The sequence below is a fragment of the Ictalurus furcatus genome, chromosome 29, assembly GCF_023375685.1.
Source record: "Ictalurus furcatus strain D&B chromosome 29, Billie_1.0, whole genome shotgun sequence".
NCBI classification, from domain to species: Eukaryota; Metazoa; Chordata; class Actinopteri; order Siluriformes; family Ictaluridae; genus Ictalurus; species Ictalurus furcatus.
In genome coordinates, this window is record NC_071283.1 from 11,595,327 (window position 1) to 11,620,539 (window position 25,213).

Genomic DNA, 25,213 nt, shown 5'->3' on the forward strand with positions numbered 1-25,213 from the left:
GCCTCCAGCGCGTCAGGCGCGCGCGTGTGTGTGTGTGCGAGTGTGCGCGCGTCCCTGCTCTACCGAAGGCGCAAAAAAGCCTCTACAGCGAACACCCTTCAAATATGGCGGAGGGGGAACTGGACGTCGATTCGCTCATCTCCAGGCTTTTAGAGGGTGAGTTTTGTTTCGCTGTATCTACATTTAACCACTTTAACGTCAATAACTTCAACCTGAGCGAAGTTTGAGGAAATATATTAACAAAATAGAGAGTTATCCTGTGTGTTGTGGATGTTTTTTCCCCCCGCTAAGAGGCCTCTTTTACGAAGAACAGCTAACATGTCGGTCACACCTTTTAGCTCAGACATCTCTGCTTCACAGCTTGTATTCACATATTTATGTCCTTTTTTTAAATTTTTTAAATATACTATACAAATAAACTGTTGTAGTTATTACCTGTGACATTGTGGATTTGTTAGACAGTGTTGTTAGTTAGCTGTCGGTGTTTGTGTGTTTGTTGTGGGGCGACTGGAATAAACAAACAGTAAACACCTACAGTGTAAAAAAAAACCCCAAAAACCCCACAACAAACAGTCATAAAGCCACAGCACTGCTAAAACTGGAAAAATCTACTAATTTACAAGGATTTGGATGCTTTCTTGATTCCAATATTAGTCTTTTAACGACTCTACACAGACTCAAAGTGCTTATTACACTCAGAGCCCAGTGTACATGATCAGCATTATTAAAGCCTGGTGTTTTTATAGCTGACTGAATCTGCATTAACATCTCAATTCCTTGTAAAAAAAAAAAATAAAAAAAAATCCCTTAATTCAAGCACATTCAAATGAACTCATTCGAGCCTGGAGATTATTGTTTATAATTTATTGCTCAAGGAATTCCACTATTCAACTTTCACCCACTAATATACTGTATGCAGAGCAAAATCCCATTACAGCCAGTAATACACATGATCGGCATTATTGAAGCTGATCAAAATGAACATTTTAGTGGTTATAACTGGTGAAAACTGGTTTGAACTGGTTATCACAATACTAAAACTGGATTTTATGAGTTAGGGGCTGGAGGATTAGTATTGTTATAACTAATAATTTTTTTTTTAAAAAGGATTGGTGCTGTTATAACTGTTGAAGAGGACTGGTCATGTTATAACTGATAAGAAGGATGGTTATTATATCTAGGCAGATGGATTAGTCTTGTTATAACTGATCAGGATTGGAGTTATAACTGGTAAAGAAGACTGGACATATAATAACTGATAAGAAGGATTGGTAGTATTATAATTGGTGAGGATTCCTGGTGGTGTTATAACTAGTGGAAAATTAAAGAATAGGTTATAACTAGTGAACGGATTGGTGTTATAACTGGTGAAAGGATTGGTGTTGTTATAATTGGTGAAAGGATTGGTGTTATAACTGGTGAAAGGATTGGTGTTGTTATAGTTAGTGAAATGTTATAACTGGTGAAAGGATTGGTGTTATAACTGGTGAAAGGATTGGTGTTGTTATAGTTAGTGAAATGTTATAACTGGTGAAAGGATTGGTGTTATAACTGGTGAACGGATTGGTGTTGTTATAACTGGTGAAAGGATTGGTGTTGTTATAACTGGTGAAAGGATTGGTGTTGTTATAACTGGTGAAAGGATTGGTGTTGTTATAACTGGTGAAAGGATTGGTGTTATAACTGGTGAAAGGATTGGTGTTGTTATAGTTAGTGAAATGTTGTTATAACTGGTGAAAGGATTGGTGTTGTTATAACTGGTGAAAGGATTGGTGTTATAACTGGTGAAAGGATTGGTGTTGTTATAGTTAGTGAAATGCTGTTATAACTGGTGAAAGGATTGGTGTTGTTATAACTGGTGAAAGGATTGGTGTTGTTATAACTGGTGAAAGGATTGGTGTTGTTATAGTTAGTGAAATGTTGTTATAACTGGTGAAAGATTAGTGGTGTTATAACTGGTGAAAGGATTGGTGGTGTTATAGTTAGTGAAATGTTGTTATAACTGGTGAAAGGATTGGTGTTGTTATAACCAGTGAAAGGATTGATGTTATAACCAGTGAAAGGATTGGTGTTATAACCAGTGAAAGGATTGGTGTTATAACTAGTGAAAGGATTGGTGTTATAATTAGTGAAAGGATTGGTGCTATAACTGGTGAAAGGGTTGGTGTTGATATAGTTAGTGAAATGTTGTTATAACTGGTGAAAGGATTGGTGGTGTTATAACTAGTTGTAAAAAAGAATAGCTCATGTAACTGGTAAGAAGGATTTGCATTGTTATAACTGGTGAAAGTCATTAATATTATTAACTGGTCAGATGGTTTGGTATCGTTATAACTGGTTAAAAGTATTGGTGTCATTATAACTGGTGAAAACTGGTTATAACTGGTTATAACAATACTAAATCTGAAGGATCTGAAGGATTTAGTATGTTATTATATCTGGGCAGAAGGATTAGTATTATTATAATTGATCAGGATTGGTGTTGTTATAACTGTTAAAAAGGTTAGGTGTTATAACTGATAAGAACAATCAGTATTAGAAGTCGACAAATTTTGTTGTGTTATTTGAAGTGTTTTTTTTTTTTTAATTCATTTTTGATGTCTCTATTTTGATTTGTTATTTGGAGTGTTACCTGTAATGTGTATTTTTACTTGCTTTAACATTCATTAATAGTTAATATATATTAATATGTATGTATTTATTTCATTTAAGAAAGCTTATTTTTGTAATAAACTTCAGCCATATTTTACTTTGAATGTTATGTTTTCATTCAGTATCACTTTTAAAAACTATTGGTTGATTATTCGGTTATCGCCATGTACTGCCCAACTTAGCCATCGGTATTGGTCAAATCCACTATTAGTTGACCTCTAATCAGTATTGTTCCAACAGGTGAAAAGGATTGGTGTTGGTATAGCTGGTGAAACTGGTTTTAACTGATAATAACCGGTCAGAATGGTTAATATTTGACATTTCTTTTGGGACACCTGGTGACATTGTGTGTAGTTATAACTGGTTATAAGCTTATGTATGGTCACGAGCGGTGAAAAAGTGTGGTATTGGCCAAGCTCTTAGTGTTATTAATTCGACTCGTATTATTAAAGCTTGGCTTTATTAAAGGATCTGTACTCAGTACATGCATTCATAACTCCTTTATTACATGTCGTAAAGGATTTAAAACAGATTTTTTTATTCACGTTTTACTCTTGGGTACTTTGAGAACAGATTTAGTAAGACTGATATTTGAGGTTTGACCTTTGACATATGAACTGTGGCGTGCTTAGTAAAGAGCCTCAGTTGAAACTTATTTTTAGTTACTTACTATACTATGAGGGGGTTATGTAGCGGGAAATTCAGCGGAATAACCACCATAACACAATATACACGGCTGTATCAAGTTCGTATAAGTTAATATGTTTAGAATGGCTTTTATCTGCAGAGACGCGCAGTCATGCTCTTAGTAAAGGTGTAAAACAGGACACGGGAGATGTATGGATTCTTTACTGATGCGATGATGGATGATGAAGAGCATTTTCCTGGGAAAATTAGACTCCCGCAAAATAAATAAGCAAGGACAGATTTGACAGACACAAGGGAAAATGTGTTAATTAGCTATTTTTTTGGAATGTTGATTCGCTTTATTATTATTCAAACATTGTGAAACGATCTGATGTTATAATTACACGACCGTACTTGTTTGTTTGTTACCGTGAACATTGCTGATCCAAAATCTCTTCAAAACGTCATGTTGTATTCGGTGAACAGTTTTGTTACAAAATGTGGATTATGCGTTTGGATGCAGGATGTTGGATCAGTTGGATGTTTAAAAAGTAATAATGACACAGAAAATCTGATATAGTCCAAAAACCGTGAAGAAAAACAAAATGTGTTTTAAAAAGTCAGTTGTTCATGTTTGTGGGGTATTTTTTTTTACTTTTGTTACCCTCTAATTTACTTCAGGACATGGGGACGATGACATGTACCAAGTTTCGTAACGATACGCCAATGCGTTAGTGAAACACGGCATCTTAACACACGGTTCAAAATGGGCGACGCCCAAAACATTGATTGGCCGAAGGCGGGCATGTTTTTCAAGATTCGCAACTGTCCGTATAGACACTGATTCGACCTTGGACAAAGTCACTCCGAGTAAGATTTCAAGTCGATCGGGCCAACGGTTCGATATTTAGCACCTATTTCATGTTTTGTCCTGTTATAGCATCATCACGTTGCCAAGTGCTGCCATTTTGTGCATGTGACCTCAGAATGAGCCCGTACATACGTCTGCCAAATTTGGTGACAATATCTCATTCCGTTCAAGCGTTATAGCCTTTTCATTTCATTCTTTTTTTGGTAATGAAGTTTCAGTTCTATTTATATTTTAAAATATTCGATGATATTTATTAATATTCTTACATTTCAAGATCCTCTACATGTTTAAGCGCGACTTCACGGACAAGAACAAACAAATCTGACATTATCGCCGTCATGTAAGTCGAATCCGTGGTGATTAAAGTGTCCCCGTGGTTGTTCACGCAAAGTATGAATTCCTGAGGACATACCTCGCTTCAGAGACCCAGTTCCGGAGTGTGTGTGTGTGTGTGTGCACTTTCCTAACAGTATATTAAATTTTAATCATCATTTATCATGCTGGGAAAGGGTTTACATCATCCAGTGGTCTGGTGTTCTCACTCTGATTCATACCTGGATTATTGGTCACGTTCAACACAAAATAAATCACATCTTCACATTTCTCCAAGTCGAGTTTATGAGTCTCTAACAGTAAGGAATTGGGAAAGTTAGACACGGATAAAATTGCCGTGAAAGAGAAATGCTTAGCAAGGCTTTGAAAAGAAATTCTGTTGATTAAGGACGTTATGATTATATCGTGAACATATTATTGTCACATTAATAATAAATGTAATACTGGCACATGGTTAGTCTTTATAGGACTCAAGTTATGAATATTGTTATTATCTGCACGTCACATTAAAACGTAGTTATCGCCCTGCGTCCTTTCTGACAGACGCCTGTTTGTGTCGATGACTAACAGGATGTCCGCTAATCCGCTCCAGAAAGAATTCAGATTCATCCATCGGCGCTTACGTAACGTCTTCGCACAAGGAATTTCTTCATACGGTCGCCAGAGGGAAATTGTGCGGGATGAATTTTTTCGACACAATTTGTATGATTAACGAATAAATCGCATGACCGTGTTTTATCGACTGGCAACGGTGAAGTTTATGGCATTTCGCTTTTTATCTGTTAGTTAGAGCTACTTTGAAATGATTGTCAGCTACGGTCAGAGGAACCTAGCTAGCTGCACCACACATTACGTAACTAGGCAACAGTGTGGTTACACCTCAAGTAATAAATAAGTAAGCGGAAACAGCTTCGCACTTCGTTATGAAGCTTAAATGTGACGGTTAATACACATAATAGGCCTCATGTCTAAAGCCGGATATGAGGAAGTTTATTCGTAAATTGTTTGTAGGAGCGTGTACACAAGGAATGAAAATCCAGTTAGTTGCGGGGGGGGGGGGGGAACGTTTGTATCCGACAAGAAGGCCTGGGTGATATATGGATATGATATCGATATCGTAATAAATTATTATGTGATACACTTTTCTGAGATATCGTTGGTATGGTGATGCATTTTTAATAATTGCGTTTTTAATAATTTAATTACAACATTAATATTCGTGAATGGATGGCGTTGATTTGACGTCATTTAAAAAAAACCAACTCATTCTTCTTTGTCGTCGAAGGCATTAAAGAAAAGTATCGTCAAACTCAATTTAACGTTTTTTTTGTTTATTTTACTACTGTTTTGCGGACAGTTTGTTAGCTAAATTATATATCGTGATACGCATCGTGTATCCTAAAAATGTCCTCAAGTATCGTGATATGATCATTTTGTCATATCGCCCAACCTTACCCACAAGAGCTCTTGAGGCTGAGAGACTCGCTAATGTGAACCTGGCTTTACCGTATAATTGTCCCGAGTTACTACAGTTTTATTCGTTCAATTAGGACAAAAATAATGGCGCCCTATAAAGGAGTTTTAGTTGTCCATGGTAGCTGACGCTCTGAAGCGGCTGAGCTGCATTACTGGAAGATTTAGCGCATGCCAAGCTTAGGAGGTGCTCATTTTTGTGAGCTTTGTCTTTTATGGAGTTTTGCGGGTGTGGCCGAACGCGCTTGATAACATATTGATGATTGGCGTTTGTCCACATAGACACATGAATACGAAGAACGTTTTGGAGGAAATAGTTCAGTTTGGCTTACGAAAACATTCACACACTTTACTACACAGCTTCCCCGCCATTTGGGAGGAGGCTTCTAATATACCTTAACGTCTTGGACAAATTGAATCAGTCCTTCTCGTAAAAAAGGCACTCCGGTATTTGCGTTTACCGGACAAGGGCGGATAGAGTCGCCACTCAGATTCAGAATATTATGTTAGAAAACAATAATATTAGCAAACATAATATTAGTACGTCTCTGGAAGTTAGACATCAGACATTTTTGACAACCCTGGTTCTGACAAGCATGGTTTATTTCATTTTAATCCTCAAAGCAAGCTTATGAGGTCCTTTTTCCTTCCAAAATCTGCACTAAATCTGCAATATAGTTCTCGCTGTACTGTAAGAGCAAACATTAATCCAGCGCCAGACGATGGTATTGAGCGGTAGCACGAGCGTGACCTTCAAAGTGACCTTCAGCACTACACGGGGACCCTCGAGACGACAGGAGAGCGCACACTCGCTTTCTTTCACTCAGAGCCTTATTTGGACACAGCCTAGGCGTCAACCCTTATGCTGTAAAGTAAGGGTTCTTAAAATAGCCACTTCTCCGTGTGCTTTTCCTTTGCGATGGGAAAGAGTCTGTTATGACTGTCATCATTAAAAGAGGTCATGTTGAAGATAACACTGCGTCATAAAACAACAGTTAATGCTGGCCTAACGCAGTAGGTCTTTTGTTGCGGATCATTGGTTTCATTGCGGTCGTTTTAAAGACGCCGAGCACAGTCGTGTTCAAATTTGTTCAACGCAGATCACTCGGGTGATTATTCTAATATAAATTGAGGAGTATTGGCTTCTGTTCGGGTACACACACACACACACACACACCCACACGACCCTTGGCTCACAAAGCGTCCGATACCTATCGGACACTTTTCTGGCCACAAGCTTCAGAATCTCATATGTTGTAAACTTCAGTGCCATTCAGCTTGCAACGAGTAAACAAATATGCTTGTGAATATTGTGACGCAGTGAGCTTTTCAGGAAAAGATGTAGAAACTGAATCGTAGAACAAAGATTTTGGCACGTATAAACGTTTTTTAAAAAATCAGTTCGTTATTTCATTGTTTTGTTTGAAACAAGGACACTCTCGCCGAAGTTTGCCGACGAAATGTGTTCTTCCAGTAGTTTGGAAAATGTGTGATTGGTCAGTTGCAATAACAGTAGGCATTTCTTGTCCACATTTAGTACCAGAAAGTACCAGAAGTCTGTCTTTTGACACTACAGATACCGTGATGCTGTTGTTCTAATATAAAAAAATCCCAACATTTTTTTATAATTAAACCTAGTTATGGTATTTGCACTAACATGGGGGCACCAAGAGAGCACCCAAGTACAACGGTGGAAAACACCACCGTTCCAGGATTTCAAACGTCACCCCTCCGTTTGCACCGGTCCACCCTCTCTCTCTCTCTCTCTCTCTCTCTCTCTCTCTCTCTCTTTCCCGTCAGCCCGAGCCATTTTCCATTCCGCTTTGTAAATGGCTGCAGTAGTAAAGCCTCAGCCCTCCTCTCCCTCTGTTCATTGTAAAGCACACAGAAGTGTGTCTCATAGCTTTTTCTGGGACTTTAACAAGACTAAGCGCCTCTCAGGGACAACAAGCATCCAGCAACAGCTCTATCTGACACCACTGTTTACACTCTCAGCGCTCTCGACTGCTGAATAAATAAACAGGCCATTTAATGGACACTTGAATAGACGCGTCACAGCGTCGTGCACAGCAACATCGCAGAAACAATATTGGCTCACATTACAGTGTCGTCAGAAAAGACACCAAAGTATATAATATAAAGCATTTAAAGCGCTCAGCTCAGTCCTTTAACGCACAGGTAATATCGTCATTGAATTAGAGCTGCAAGAACTAATCGATAATAATCGATTATGAAAATCGTCGGAAACGAATCTCGTTATCGATTAGTCGGTCTGCACATAGCACGGTGGGCATTTACTCACTACGTTACTTCTGTTCCGAAAACACGCAGCGGAGAGTGAATACTAAAGTTGTGTCCAAAATGATGTACTGTACACTTACACTATGCATTATGTACTCGATTAGTGTGTGAATTTTAGAAAGGTAATATCGTCTCAAATGTAACACGAGTGTTTTTTTTTTCTAACCGGACGTATAAGCCGCTTCCTAGTCGACGGCGCATGACATCATACTAGCCGCTAACTTTAGCCTAATACCCAGAGTCAAGGACAATGAATTTCTTCAGTTTACTGTCTCTAAGTGTTACTTTTTATAAAAAGTAATGCATAAATACTATTATATAATATAAACTTAAATTTTACTTTACATTATATATATATATATATATATATATATATATATATATATATATATATATATATATATATATATATATATATATATATATATAAAAAGTATTTATGCATTGTTTTTATGGATGCACGAAAAGCACTGAATTAAACTACAGTCCTAAATGAATAATATATATTCTGGTGTGTGTGTGTTGGGTTCTTTTCAGTCGTATATAATTGGACAAACAGTTGTGTAAAATTTTAGTCTGAAGTTTATATTCGTAACACTCAGTTTGTGGATTTTATTTTAAATAAACGAAAAAAATGGTAATGGATGTTTCCCCCTCCCCCATCCGATTAGTCGTTAAAATAATCGATTATGAAAATAATCGTTAGTTCTAGCACTACATTGACTATCATGTATCATGTAGAGATGCAATCACAGAGATGTAATCCCGAGCACACGAGAAGCCATCCATTTTTTTTTATTTCACAACTTGGGAAGTGTTTAATATCTGGGGAAGGGTCTTTGATACAAGACTACATATGTAGCAAGTAGCAGCAGTCAAATCTTTTTTCTTTTTTTTTCCAACGTGAGGTGACATCTGCGTAGAAAATCCCGGACACAGCACTAAAAAGTGCTGAGTACAGGTCATTCAGCCTGTAATTTTCCCAGAGGAGGACGGCGAAACACCGACATGGCCGAGCCAGACCAAAATAAAATAACTGTAAAATAGGAAATGACCCCAGGACCCCGTGTAAAATGAATCCCGTCCGGATACCGAATCAATTCATAGCAAAATGTTCGTTTTTTTTTTTTTTTGTCCAGTTAGTAAATCACACAAACGCAACGTCGACTGTTTTTTGGCCCGCGTCGAGTTTTTAGAGCAGTTTTACTTATGGAATGAAATTTGTGCCTAACGCCAGAGTTTTCGTTTACGCTTTCAAACTTTCCGTTTACGCTCCGCAAGTTTACGTCCAAACCTGACGAGTGGGCGGGGCTTAACAGCGATTTCCTCTCACTGGCTAGTGAGATTTGAGTCGACAGCTCCCTGACCTGGAAGTAGAGATTTCAGTTATAGTGTGTGTACGCTGTAGTGGAAATTACTGACTTACTTCGTTAGTATATTAGTTGATAATTAATATTTGAGGTTCGGGTCGACTCACACGACTATTTTTCCGAGGTGAGCTCTCAGGAGCGTCTCTACTTCCTGGTCAGGAAGCTGTCCATCCCAATCTCACTAGCCAATAAGAGTAAATCGCCATTAAGCCCTGCCCACACGGGAGGTTTTGCGGCAGAATGGCGAACGTAAACTTGCGGCGCGTAAACGAAAACTCTGGCAGCACGTTCATAAACCGCGATTATTAAAAAAAAAACAAAAAAAAACGAAGCTTAGAAAACCGTTAACGGAACGCTGTTTATTTGAAGACCAGGTTAAATTTTTGCCAAATTTTGAGCTCACCGTTTTTCTTCTTTCTCATCGTATATATTTTTGTTTGTTTCTTGAAAGGTTTTGTTTAATGGCACAATTTTGGCACAAATTTCATTCCCCGGTTACTTTGAGTTACTAAGATTTAACCTTCGAAGTATTCAGTCTTCGCTGTATGTGCTCACTACGTAGGCTTAATAACATAAACGCATCGTAGGACCTGCTTAATATCCAACAGGCTTTCATTTAAGATTCAGCGACAGGGAAAAGAAAAAAAAAACCTGGAAATTCTTCCTCACTACTTAGAAATCAAGCACGTCAGTGGCGTTTAGCTAGCAAGTTTACAAGACTCATGTTTCCCACAGCTTTATATCTGACAACGAAACGAAACCTCTTAAACATTTAAAAGAATTTATTTTTGCCTGTCGACAAGCGTAGTACAGACAGAAATGACTTTTCCCCTCGCTGTTTCTCTCTCTGTCTCTGTGTAAATGTCAGCAGGCACAGCTGTCTCTGTTAGTAATCACTGCTGTACTGTTTAGTGACAGCGACAGCTCACACGCAACCCGAGGGCCGAGCGAGCGAGCGAGCATTACGATGTGCTTTTCGTACAGTATGTACGCATGAAGATCTGACTCAAAGACTTGAGCTGTCGGGATTTTGTAGGTCTACACCGTATATACAACAGTATGCCGGTTAACCTCGTTTTTTATCGTAAAATTCTGCCACGCGTGCATATATACCTTACTTGCAGTTGATGCTCTGGATCCAAGTATTCCTCGTTGCAGAACAAAAAAATGGGGTGGAGTTGGACACGATCTAGGTCCTCCTACATGGGCGGAGTCAAGACAAAAGTCTAGAACGTGGAGACAATTCGGAGCACGTCTGATTTAGGGTTTAGGGGTTAGACTTATAGGAGGAATTGGATCAGATCCAGTTCCACCCCCTGGACTTTTGGCTCTTCATCGAGGATTATATCAGCGTGTCCAGGAGCCACAACGCTCCTCATCCCGATCCGAATCCCAATATTTTTCGATTGTCTCACTACTTCTTCGCGACTTTTTGCTTCTCTGTATCTTTGACTCTGATGTTTCTTTATATTTCTTGTCCGATGAATCGTTTGACTTTCTGCCTGTCGATTTAGAACGGTTTAAAACTCGTAAGCAAGCAGTAACTGCGGTCTATATTTAAACGTGTTGACTGAACTGAAAGGAAGTTGCATCTTTTGTCCATCAGATATTAGACGTTCACACAGGAAACCCCACGATTCACAGAGCCGCTCTTCTTTTATTTATATAATATCAGTCTTATCGTATTTCATTTCATTATCCTGGACTCCAGTTAAACGAGATATCATCATGAAACGATAACTGCTTATATATATATATATATATTACGTATATCGCACCAGTAAACCCGTATGATGAAACAGCGTCGCAGGCGAAATGACGGACAGATGTGCGAATAAACGAGTGCTTCTTTTTAAAACCTTGTTGTGAAAGAGCTGTATGTTTTTGCAGCACACCTTAAGTTGTTTCTTATTTTCACCGTCCTCGCCTCTGTTTTTCATTACGTTTAATGGAGCTGTGTGTGTGTGTGTGTGTGTGTGTGTTGCGGGGGTGTTCATATTTTAGCTCGTTAGCCCTCTCCAGATTATAAAACAACAGCAGCTCTGTTCTCTCGCTCTCTGTTTTTGTTTCTGTGTGTATTTCTGTCATTATTTCACACACAGAGAGAGAAAAAGAGAGAGAGAGAGTGAGTAATTGCACCCACCCTCCATCCTGCCAATTAGCTATGGCTATAAAGCCGTATGATCATAAAACACAAATTGTAAATCACGCAGTTTGTGTGTGTGGGTATTTAGGATAATGAGCGTCAGCTTCTTAATGGTTTACCAAAATGAGTCATAATGAAAACACATTAGGAACGTTTAGTGCACTGAATCAACCCTTCTTGATTAAGGACAGTTTAAAAAAAAAAAAATAATAATAATAATTTTTGTAGTAATATTGATGTAGAGAGGCTTTCTAGGTAGAGAGGATTTCTGTGGATGAAACGCATCCAGTGTGTACCGGTGAAGCTGCAAGACGACGTGCGCTACCAGGCCTCTTCCGCATACCTGAGCTCAAACCAGACGTCCACGATTGGCTAGTTTTTCTAGCGAACGGAGAGTAGGCTCCTCCCACAACGAGAGACGTCCAGCTCTGCTCTCCGGACTCCCAGCTAGGAATAGCTGTATCATCAGGACAACTATAGGTAGCCAATCAGAAGCCTCGTTTTTATCCAGGCAACTAATAGTCACGGGTGACGAAGCCATTGTAACGGAGGTTAGGACGGACTCAAGTGCAGATAAGAGCTTTATAATAATCAACACAAACACAAAAGAAGCTATAAACACGTGGACAAAACAAACACAACGGCAAAGTGAGACAATTAAAGCAAGACAAACGTGCAGTGCAAACTGGGGCTATATATATATAGATATAGATATGTATATATATAGATATATATAGTGCTCGTTAACTAGAATGTGATTCAGGCGCAGGTGGTCATGTGACCGTGACGTAGTGCAGTGGCTGCTGGGAGCTGTAGTCCAGAGTAGCCTCCGGGATTTCCATGACACATCTGAAGCTGGTTCTGTTATTAGGCCTGTCACGGTAATCACGTCAGTGACGCGAGATATTATCAGTGTTTTTATCAATGAAGAAGAAAAATCTAGAAAGAAACGTTCTAGCCTTGGAAATAATCCAGCCGTGGTGAGTAATGTCTGGGCTCGAGCCGTTGAAGCCGAAGAGCGAACTGAACAGCGGTAAACGGACGCGCATTACTAACGGGTCAACGGAATCAGACAAACAAATCCGATACACGTATGAGATTAATCAGACATTTACACACAGCATAAACATAAACAACAAATTACAACTCGCTTCTGCACAAAACGACGCGAATGCCCACGTGAACTTGAACTTCAGTAAGGCGCTAGCTAGGTAGAACGGGTAAGCCACGTCGTGAATACGCTCTTTCCAAGCGTAACAACGCACTAAAACATGGACAATGAATAACTAAAGCGTAAATAATTCACATTATTGTATTAATGTCTGGATAGTCTTCAGAATGAAACGTTTATTTCTGTTTGAAAGGGTTTGAAGGGTTCTGATTGAAACTTGCGTTATTATGATATTATATTATTATCATTATATCGGTGGCAGAAAACGGTCTTAAAGTGACAATAATATCGTTTATCGCAATTATTTCTGGGACGGTATATCGTCCAACAAATGTAGTAATCGTGACAGGCCTAACTGTAATTACGATGAAAAACGTGACGCTCATGCAGCTACAGGTCGCACGACGATGACGCTGTAGACGATTTCATATAAAGTTCGCGTTCGTTTAGAAAGCGGAAGAGTGTGAAGTGTGTGCGCATCGCTTCCTTGCGCAATATAGACGCCGCTCAGGTTTTTCCACACGTGTGATGAATCTGAAAATCTGAGACGTCCTTCGTTACAAAACGTGTATGTTTGGGGAAAACATGTTCGACAGAACTAACCAACCTGATCTGTTTTTGTCACGCTGATCAGAATTATGGGATTGTCCGCTTTGATAATAAAGACTCCAGTGCTTATTCGGCCTCTTGAACAGGGTGCACTTTATCTCAGGAGCACACATATGACTGTGTACTGAAAACAACAACAACAACAACAACAACAACAAAACAGTGCTGTGTATTGAATATCAGTGCAGCAGGGATTCAGTCCATTAGACTCTGAATCGTACATACGAATCAGTCGAAACTATCAGCGTGTAAGTACAACGGTTTAGTCTGTGTAAATTCTTACTAAAGGTTCATGTGTGTGTGTGTGTGTGTGTTGCTGTTTTCCCTTCCTGGCACCAGAGCTGGCACCAGGATGCAACATAATGCCTTTAGAAACTCCTACTAAACTTCATACACCCACACACACACACACACACACACACACACACACACACACACACAATGAGACGTATTCAGTGTGCACTCCATAAACAGTGAAAAGGCCTTCTCCATTTTCTTCCAGTTTCACAAGCCAGTCGAAGGGACACGGTTTTCCTGTGTGTGTGTGTGTGTGTGTGTGTGTGTGTGTGTGTGTGTGTGTGTGTGTGTGGTTCTTCCTTTCTCTCCGTTTTTGCCCATATATGGCAGTAAGATTTTGGAGGGAGTCATTTGTATACATATATGTCTCTGTTCCTTCCTTCTCTCTCACTCTTACTCCCCATGCACACACAGACACGCACACACAAACACACACACACAAACACACAAACACACACACACACACACACACACACACATATATCTTAAAATCTACCGTAAATGTGTTTCTGCACTCGTTTCTCAGAGGTCTCTGTGCCTGAGTGACAGGCGTAACACTCAGGTGCTCAGTATGTCCTCATGCTGGTTTTGCTGGCTCTGCTAGACAGGGCTTGGTCACCCCCCCCCCCCCCCCCCCCCCCGGCACCTTTTTTTTCCTCTCTCGTGAATAGCATATATATGATCTCACCTGCGGTGCCGGAAAAACACGCCACGCAGTCTGCCTGTGGCAAACTCGAATGATGATAAAGGCAGTGCTGCATTACTCGTCTTATCATCTCAGTCAGGTCATGTGGAGATTTTTTCACTGCAAGTCACCAGTCACTGTACTCTGAAGTCACCAGTAGGTGTTACTACTACTGGTTGCCATAGTAACATTTTTCAGTGGGGGGCAAAACTAGCATTCCAGTTTTGACAAGAAACCAGTTTTCTTGCCGCTAAAATGAAACCTTCTGGGGGGAGAGCGACTATGTAAAATTCATCAGTGTGTATATATATATATGTATATATGCATCACAGCCTATGAGATGAAGGAGAAGCAGCGTGTGGTCTTTGCCATCATGGCCATCTTTCGGCCATCATCGATCACAAGCGCAAGCGCCAGACAGTCTGGGTCCACAAAACAGTTCAGACTTTCAGGCAGCATGGTGGCTCACGGATCACCTTCGCTCCACTGTCTTCTCTCTGCACCAGGTCGCTCCAAATTTGGATAAAGTTAAACTTTTCTCAACTGGACACGCCCACATCTAGTCGCCAACGGTCGCTGCCGCTAACGTCACCGGAAGTCTCCGGCTCTCGCTGAAAATGAACGGCCCCCAGTCGCTTTGTCGCTACGAGTCGCTGTGTGTGTGCACGTAGCTTCATTCTGCTAATCTGTAACTTTCACAAACACGGCCGCCTTTCAGCCGGTCGGTTTTCTGCCAACACGGTACTCGCACGTCATCGATCTTCGTCCGCATCATGAACCTCCAAAGCTTCCTGAGATTCCAGTTTAAAGCAGCTAAAGAGAACCTTAAACAAATAAAAATGACCTGTACAGAATAAAACCTGATGTGCTTGGAAGTGGTGCAGTGGCCCAGAGAGAGAGAGATGGAGAGATATGAAGAAGAAGAAGGAAAGAGGAAGAGGGCAGGCGAAGGCCAAAGATCTGCACTGCAGTGTTTTAGTTTGGCATAAAGGAGAACCAAAGAGGACACCATGTCTCTCTCTCTCTCTCTCTACCTCTCTCTCCCTCTCTCCCTCTCTCTCTCTCTCTCTCTCTCTCTCTCTCCCCCTCTCTCTCCCCCTCTCTCTTTCCTTCCCTCTCTCTCCCCCTCTCTCTCTCTCTCCCTCTCTCTCTCTCTCTCTTTAATTCCCTCTCTCTCTCCCTCTCTCTCCCCCCTCTCTTTCCTTCCCTCTCTCTCTACCTCTCTCTACCTCTCTCTCCCTCTCTCCCTCTCTCTCTCTCTCTAATTCCCTCTCTCCCCCCCTCTCCCCCCCTCTCTCCTTCCCTCTCTCTCTCTCTCTCTAATTCCCTCTCTCTCCCCCCTCTCTCTTTCCTTCCCTCTCTCTCCCCCCTCTCTCTCTCTCTCTCTCTCTCCCCCCCCTCTCTCTTTCCTTCCCTCTCTCTCCCCCTCTCTCTCTCTCTAATTCCCTCTCTCTCCCCTCTCTCTCTCTCTCTCCCTCCCTCTCTCTCCCCTTCCCTCTCTCTCTCCCTCTCTCTCTCTCTCTCTAATTACCTCTCTCTCTCTCTCCCTCTCTCTCTTCCTCTCTCTCCCTCTCTCTCTCTCCTTCCCTCTCTCTCTTTTCCCCCCTCTCTCTCTCCTTCCCTCTCCCCCTATCTCTCTCTCTCTCTCTCCCTCTCTCTCTCTCTCTCTCTCTAATTCCCTCTTTCTCATAACCCAGGCCAAATTTGGATGGATGTACTCAGCTGCCCTGTGGAGAAGAATGCAGTTCCCCCACACACACCCACACACAGATATTTTACTCTTGATCTCAGATGATCTCAATACATGATGTATTTCTCCTCCTGTCCTTCTCCTAAACACAATACAGAGATATCGGCAACGTCTCAGATCTTCAAACCTCGTACTACACATTACATTCTCAGACCACACACATACACTCGGCTCTCTAGTACCTCAGTATTTGATCTGTTGTGTGTCTGAGGAGCGAGGAACATACCGATCGCAAGTCATATAATCTTTTGGCACCGTTACTTTTGGAGTAGAGATGTAACGGTATGAAAATTTCATATCATGGTTATCAGTATTATCACGGTGTTGTTCAAATGTGCTGAAAATGTACAAAAAGTACTGGAACACACTGAAATCCTTTAAACAGCTTTTATATTTCAATATAAAGTCATGGATGGTTGGCTTGCTGCGATAGTCAGTGTTCCCGGTGTTACACAGTGTTCCGCCGTATATATATATATATATATATATATATATATATAGCCTAAATGTGTACAGGAGGAACGGATTTTTGTGCTAAATCATCATGAAATAATAAGTAGCAATATTATCATAAAAATTGTATTACAACATAATTTTTTAACAAGTTAATCTATTAAATATTAATTCAAAATTTATAATAAATTACCATTTATTCCCCACATATTCACTGTGAAAATATTTATTTTCCGTCTTATCATTTTTAAAATAATATTTTATTTTAAATACTTGTTAAATTTATAATTAATCATTACATTTGATATAATAATAAATATGAATTATATATATATATATATATATATATATATATATACACACAATTGATCTAGTAGTAGTAGTAGTAATAATAATAAAACGTGTATGGTGGAGAATTAAGAAAACTGTATATGATAAAACGGTAATGTGTGTTCATGGAGCCGTCGGCGCGTTTTCGATCATCGCGCCCCGCCCCGCCCCTCACCCTCGCCTCACCTGACTCTGTTGCCATGGAGAGTTTCCTTTGTGGAAACACAGAGCAGAGTCCTGCAGACGAACAGAAGGCGAAATGTGTGTGTGTGTGTAAGTGTGCGTGTGCGTGTGCGTGTGTGTGTGTGTGTGTGTGTGTGTATGTACATGCCTCTTCAACTGTTTAGGTCAGAGTGCATGCACTTGCAGTTGTGTGTTTGTGCTCGGTTGTTTGTGTGCATGCTCGTTCATCAAAATACATCCATGCTTTAAATAGGCTGATGTCTTTCTGTGTGTGTGTGTGTGTGTGTGTGTGTGTGTGTGTGTGTGTTGTGTGTTTGACGTCAGCTTGCCCTAGCAGTATGTACAGTCAGTGTAACTTTATCCAGGTGGTGTAAAGTGCCGTAATCTCTCTGTGCTATATGAAGCCTAGTTTATTGCTAACTGATCCTTAGATGTCCAGTAAATGCTCTCACTTCAGAGTGAGAGAGAGAGAGTGTGTGTGTGTGTGTGTGTGTGTAGACAGGTGCTAAGTGTCAGACACACATAAACCCATACAGTCCATGTCCACGTCCAAGTTCTAATAGATAAAAAAATACTTTTTTTTTCCACTCGCAGAATTTCCAACCTGGATGTTTTCCCCCCTCAGAGAATAAAAATGTGTGACTAGGTGTATTTCTAGCGTGTATTTAATATGCAGTGTCCAATAAAGTGGTAATAACACGTCGTATTGTTATTGGAGCTGCTTTAAAAATATCGTCTCTGCCTATATTTTCCATTAGGACTCGTTTGAAAGAGTGAGTTTGATCGCTGAAGGAACTTTGTGCTGTGTAATATCGAGAAACCGCTATGATCGATTGTGATATGAAATCATCATGCAGCATGACAGTGCCACCTGACTGTAATCTGGTTTGTGAATCAGATACGAGTCTGCTCCCACACTATCAAACATCAGCATCACCTCTTCAGGCCGCTCGCCTCTGGCTCAGGAAGTTTGCACTCCGGCTCGCATCGCTCGCCGAGACGCAGAGAAGTCAGCTCGTGCTTTTATGTCTTTCTGCTTACGTTGCTGAAACGCTGCTCAGAACACACCAGCTGGAGGATTAACCCCTCGATCTTTTTAATAGCCTTCAGTGCGTTGGTTTTTTTCTTCTCCTTCAGAAGAAGAAGAACAGTTTCTCTTTGTGATGTATTAGCTGATATTTTCAGAATGATAATCAGACTCATCTCTGGACGTTGACCGATGGCTGACTGCAGTTTTCAAACAGTGCCACAGATCCTCACCGGCGTTCAGATCTTCGGCCGCTGTAGAACATTCATCTTCTTGTTTCGTTTTGAGCCGTGTGTTCGGGACCGTTTTTTTTCCTGCTTAAAGCCAAAGTTTCTCTTCCAAGGTTTAGTTTAGTATCAGCGGGCCGACACAGGTTCTCCTGCCTCTATTTCAACTCCATAAATTCTTCCTACAGTTTTGACCAGAACCCCATTCCGAGGATGAAAAGCATCCGCGGAGCATGCTGCTACCACCACCATGTTTCACCATACATGTCACGTAATTCACGTAACGGAGGTTAGGACGGATGGAAATGCAGATAAGAGCGTTATTATATGAAAGACAGGCAGACAAATTCAAATCGTGAAACATCGACGTGGTCATAAAGAGGCAATAGGTCAGGCGAGAACAAGATCAAAACAATAACACACGAACCGAGAAACAAACGCTTGGTATATATATAACTCACGTAATACTTCTCAAGGTGCAAAGAGACACGAGGGGTTTAAATGACAAACGTAATCAAGGGTGAACACAAGACAGCTGGGACTAATGATGACACATACGGGAAACAACCAATGACAATACAGGGGCGGAGACAGGACATAAACCATAACAAATGGTTACAGCTGGAAGTAATGTCAGAGCTGTGGTTACAGAAAACGATTCAACACCTTACAGCCAATCAGAATCGAGAATTCGATTACTGCACCTTATGTTAAAAATATCTCTATACCTTTCATGGCCGGTAGTGTAGTGTATTATACATTCTGCATTGTTAAACCTGTTGTCTGATCACCTCTCTGTCTGTCTCTCTCTCTCTCTCTCTCTATCTCTCTCTCACTCTCTCTCACTCACTCTCTCTCACTCTCTCTCTCTCTCTCACTCTCTCTCTCACTCACTCTCACTCTCTCTCTCACACTCTCTCTCAGTGCGAGGATGTCGCCCTGGAAAGATTGTGCAGATGACGGAGGCGGAGGTGCGAGGGCTGTGTATTAAATCCCGAGAGATCTTCCTGAGTCAGCCCATTCTGTTGGAGCTGGAGGCCCCGCTCAAAATCTGCGGTTGGTATCGCACACATTTACAGTCATGTTTACCGCTTCATATCATCACCCCTGGGGGTTTCTGGAGTGCGGCTGAGTCAAGTGATGACATGATATCGATATTGTGCTATACTAACATCAAAATAGGCATCGTTATTGTTGTCACATGTCAGTGCTTTTTTAATTACTCAAGTGATTTTCTTCTTAACACCACCCCTCCACCACGTTTCGCAGAGGAGCTTGTACATTTCGGATCACGAGAAGATTCTTTCGTCGTTTTTAAAAACAAATATATATATAGATATCGAGAAAACACAGCTGGAAATGCCGCAGAAGTATGATGTCTCCCAGATACCACAGCCAAAGGACGTTGAAAAAAGAAACACTGGTTAGAAATAAGGATGTCTTTAAACGATGAATTCTTTTCCGTATTATTTAACAGCGGCTTTCTGCGATTTCCGTCCACGCTATCCATTTCTGCAGCCATCATTTAGTGGGAGAGAGAAACTTTTGAGGACGTCAGGATTTGTCCATTCACAGTGCAGACAAACCGTCCCAAGAATGACTGAGATGTTGGAGTACACAGACTCTAGTGACATTCAGCTCACGTCATCAGACACACTGTCTTTCTGCCTCTCTTTGTCTTGTTCCCCTACTAAATCTTTTTTTAAGCATCCCTGTCCTGTTCGATTGTGTGTACAGGTGACATCCACGGTCAGTACACAGACCTGCTGAGGTTGTTCGAGTACGGCGGATTCCCCCCGGAGGCGAACTACCTCTTCCTGGGCGATTACGTGGATCGAGGAAAGCAGTCTCTGGAGACCATCTGCCTCCTGCTGGCCTACAAGATCAAATACCCCGAAAACTTCTTCCTGCTGCGGGGAAACCACGAGTGCGCCTCCATCAACCGCATCTACGGCTTCTACGACGAGTGTACGCACACAAGCACACTTTAATATGCCCTTCGTGCTATTTTTATTGTTTGGTACTCGGCATAAGTTCTGAGAGTTATAGAGATTTGTGAGTATAGATTTAGTGCCACCTAGTGGACAATCATAAACTATACGCTGAAAAATAAATGGCTGTCTTATTCACTGTATGCTGTATTTATGTCTGTATGCGATAATTGATCATTTTCTTCACAAATAATTGTGCGGTTTCAGGCAAGCGCAGGTTCAACATCAAACTTTGGAAGACCTTCACCGACTGTTTCAACTGTCTTCCCATCGCCGCCATCGTCGATGAGAAAATATTCTGCTGCCATGGAGGTGGGTTTACGTGGAAACTATCAATAGCTATGTTTCCATCCGTGTCTTTTTATGGATTTGGCATAAAAAATAAAAAATAAACGCTGGATGGAAACACCAGATGCGAATAAAATCTCCAAAATATGCACAGGAAAAATGTATGCGCTCAATCGAAGTAGATCTTTTTTTTTTTTATTTAATAAGAAGACGATGGAAAATGTTAAACTGAATATGTTCAATTCACAACTTGGATGGAAAGCGATTTTTACTCTGCCTCTAATTCAAACTCGACAAACTCGAATCCCGAAAACCTGTATGAAAATACATTTTTCAAAGACCGGATTATTGCTGGATGGTTCTCACTTTAAATTGGTGCGCTTTTTCTTTTTTTCTTCTTCTTCAGTTTTCGGATTTTATTTTGGATTTTCTTTGGAGTTCGATTTTAGGATTGTTACTGACTTACAGATATGATTCTAACTGAGCCGAGTTGATGTAACCTTGCTAGCTGAATTTTGCGGCTCGGGTTGTGGTGATCATTTCGACGGTAATTCCCCTTATTTGACACATTTACGGAAAAAGACAAACGATATATAACAGGATTTCTGATGGCATGAGAGCAAATTGCTCAATACAGACATCCCGACCTGCAAAAACTCATTTCAGCGAGGTGGCTGCACCGGCTGCTGCAGACACTAAACTGAACCAAACTGATGGATGAACTGGAGAGAGAGAGAGGGAGAGCGAGAGAGAGGGGGAGAGGGAGAGAGAGAGAGAGAGAGAGAGGGGAGAGAGAGCGAGAGAGAGAGAGGTCGACCGTAAAGCCAGCCTACCAAGAAAACTGAAAAGAGAAAGGAGAGACCAATCTGAACGCGCACTCTGTCACTCTCTCACCACGTCTGTCACTAGCTCTCTCTCTCTCCCTCTCTCACTCTCTCCCTCACTCTCTCTCTCCCTCTTTTCCTCTCACTCTCTCTCTCCCTCTCTCGCTCTCTCTCCTCTTTCTCTCCATCTCTCTCTCTCCCTCTCCCCCTCTCTCGCTCTCTCTCTCTCTCTCTCCCTCTCTCTCTCTCCCTCACTCTCTCTCACACTCTCTCTCTCTCTCTCCCTCTTTTCCTCTCACTCTCTCTCTCCCTCTCTCGCTCTCTCTCCATCTCTCTCCCTCTCTCTCTTTCTCTCTCTCTCTCTCTCTCTCTCTCACGTGCTCTAAAAATAACAGATTCCCGGGATATTGTATATAATTTGCGGGTGTCAGGGAGCCGCTATTAAAATAAGGGAAGACTACGGGAACTTCCGGGAGAGTTGGGATGTCTGTCAATATGTTTACAATTCAATTCAGTTTTATTTGTGTAGCGCTTTTAACAGTGGACACTGTCTCAAAGCAGCTTTACAGAGACATAAACACAGGATACAGATTTTAAGTGTGTGAATTTTATCCCTCTTGAGCGAGTCGGTGGAGACGGTGGTGAGGAAAAACTCCCTAAGGTGATACGAGGAAGAAACCTTCAGAGGATCCAGACTCAGAAGGGAACCCGTCCTCATCTGGGTTTATTAGACTCAGAAATTTTGTAATCGTCTTCAAAACCCATAAATTCAGGGTTTAACATCCCTGGGCGTAACATATAAAGTATCTCAGTTCCATCGTGGCGCTCAGAGGACCCGTGTAATCAGCGCTGCTCTTTTTAATTGACGTAGTGGCTCTAACTGACTAACAGAGGTGACTGATTTTAAACGATTCACCGCCCCCACCTCTGCCACAGGCCTGTCTCCTGACCTGCAGTCCATGGAGCAGATCAGACGGATCATGAGGCCCACAGACGTCCCCGACACAGGTACACACGCTCTCCGAAAGGAGGAGTTTTAAACATTTGGAGCTTCATGTTAGAAAACTCATGAAAGCGATACAAATATTCCAGAATTCAACAGGCTTCTATTACAAGTGCGCGATTTGCCAATGATTACAGTTTTTAATGTATTACCGAACGACTCATGGTACTTAAAGTTACGTTTAATGTTTTTTTGGCATGTCCGCATAGCCAGTTAGTTCCTGTTAGTACCTGTGATAGAAACGAAAACGTATTGCAACAAGGCCACAAACGTAGAAAATGAATCAACAGTACTGTGGTAAAAAGATCTATATCGTCCGCTGCTCTGATCGGCAGGGCTGCTGTGTGACCTGCTGTGGTCCGACCCGGATAAAGACGTTCAGGGCTGGGGAGAGAACGACCGCGGCGTGTCCTTCACCTTCGGAGCCGACGTGGTCAGCAAGTTCCTCAACCGCCACGATCTGGACCTAATCTGCAGAGCGCACCAGGTGACCGCTCTTCACTCAGTTTCTCCCTAAACACCTAAACCTTCAGAAGGATCCTAAAAATTTTCTTTCAATAACGACTCCATGGTGATTGCATTCGAAATACGTACATAAGGGTTGGATGCCATTTCTACAATATATTGAAAATACGTTGGTAGGATTCCTGTAGGAGGTTGAGACCCCACCCCCCTCTCCTGAAACTACGTTGTGGGATGAGTTTAATATCCAGCCTATGAAAAATGTAAACAAAAGCCTGAAATACAGAAACTAGCCAGATGTGTATGTGATATTTTCACACAGCACAATGAGAAACTAATATTTATTTATTTATTTTTTAAAGTGTGTGTATAAAAGTGTAATATCGTGCATGTGTGTTTGTGTGACCGCAGGTGGTGGAGGACGGGTATGAGTTCTTTGCCAAGAGACAGCTGGTCACTCTGTTCTCTGCTCCGAACTACTGCGGCGAGTTCGACAACGCTGGCGGCATGATGAGTGTGGACGAAACGCTCATGTGTTCCTTCCAGGTATAACGCACACGTACACACACGCACTTATGGAGTTTGTTTGGAGTCAGAAGTAATGATGTGAGAACACTAGGGCTGGGGAATATGATGATACAGTCGAGGTCATACGTTTACATACGCCTTGCAGAATCTGCAAAATGAAATAACAGAAGTTTAAATATAGTCCTCAAGACTATATTTCTCAAGACGGCAACACGATAGATTAAGAGCCAGGGGGGTGTAAACTTATGAACAGGAGGATCGGTGTACATTGTCATTATTTTGTCTTCTGGGAAACATGTAAATATCTTATGTAGCTTCTGAAAGGAAGTACTAAATGAATTTTTTTATTTTTTTTTTTTACACCGATCATCCTGTTCAAAAGTTTACACCCCCTCACCCTGGCTCTTAATGTATCGTGCTGCCTTCTTGATCATCAGTGAATGTTTTCTCAGAAATATCCATGTACGTCTAGACTAGAGGTCGACCGATTAATCAGGCACCGATCGGTTATCGGCAAAAATCCATACAGATCATTTTTCCCGTTTGCATCCGAGTGGCTGAGAAGGGTCAGCTGTCATTCTACAGTACGAGAGCGTGATTAAAATAAATAAATAAAAACCGTCACTGACAAATTTTGTTGTGTTATTTGAAGTGTTTTTGATTCATTTCGGATGTCTCCATTTTTATTTGTTATTTGGAGCGTTGTTTTTTGGTTCAGTTTGGATGCATGTATTTTATTTACTCTTTAATATTTATTAATAATTAACATATATTAATATTTATCAGCCAAACTTTGGTAAAGCTTCTTTACTTCTTCTTTTTTTTTTTTTATTTGTAGAATGACGTAGCATGAAAGTTGTAAAAATACATAAACAAACTGCTCTTTATCATTTTCAATTCGTCCTCATTAGATCCTGAAGCCTTCGGAGAAGAAGGCCAAGTACCAGTACGGAGGGATGAACTCGGGGCGCCCCGTGACTCCGCCCCGCACAGCCGCCCCACCCAAAAAACGGTGAACACTCGAACGAATGCCGGCGAAAAGTAGAGCAAGAGAGAGAGAGAGAAAAGATTGAACAAATCGGAGGATGAAGTAAAGGCAAGATCGAGTATCAAAACTCCCTCTGCAATTTCTACCATGATGGAAAAACAATGTAGTTATTATATACACAGCGAGAAGCGACCCTTTCTGCTTTTAAACACTTATTAAACTTTCCCCTCATCTCCTAAACGTTCTTCTGTACTCCTATACTCTGTTCTTTTCTCCATCTTTCAGTCCGAGTCTTTGTCTGTGTAACCAAGTTTTTCAATGAAGTGTTTTGGGGGGGGAAATGTATACTTATTGACACACACACACGCACACACGCACACGAACACATACACACACACATTAGTCTGTCTGCATATCAGAGTGTTCCACTTTCTTTTTGTTTGGATTTTGTTTAGATTTACCTATGGCAGAATGATGTACATTGACTAGTTCTTTCTGTTGTTTTTGTTTGTTTTTTTTTTTGTTTCATTCTTCCCGAACCTGTTGGAGAGAAACAGGAACACGTAAATAAACCAATAACTTCGTCTGGGTTTTCAGTAAATAAACCAGAATAGTTGAAAGTGC

At 41.1% G+C, this 25,213-nt stretch overlaps 1 protein-coding gene across 1 annotated transcript; it reads left to right on the forward strand.

Annotated features, from left to right (window-relative positions):
• LOC128604482 (serine/threonine-protein phosphatase PP1-beta catalytic subunit) lies at nt 1–25,213 on the forward strand. Its single transcript, XM_053619647.1, has 8 exons — nt 1–156; nt 19,430–19,561; nt 20,243–20,473; nt 20,704–20,808; nt 22,545–22,616; nt 22,947–23,098; nt 23,485–23,619; nt 24,513–25,213. The coding sequence occupies exons 1-8, from the start codon at nt 105–107 to the stop codon at nt 24,615–24,617; spliced, it is 984 nt and encodes a 327-aa protein (XP_053475622.1). The 5' UTR covers nt 1–104; the 3' UTR covers nt 24,618–25,213.

Excerpts from the sequence above, each read along its gene's own strand:
- LOC128604482 (XM_053619647.1), top strand. The coding sequence starts at position 105 with ATGGCGGAGGGGGAACTGGACGTCGATTCGCTCATCTCCAGGCTTTTA. Across the intron at positions 19,562-20,242 it reads GGCCCCGCTCAAAATCTGCG|GTGACATCCACGGTCAGTAC; the intron begins GTTGGTATCGCA and ends TTGTGTGTACAG. Across the intron at positions 23,099-23,484 it reads TAATCTGCAGAGCGCACCAG|GTGGTGGAGGACGGGTATGA; the intron begins GTGACCGCTCTT and ends GTGTGACCGCAG.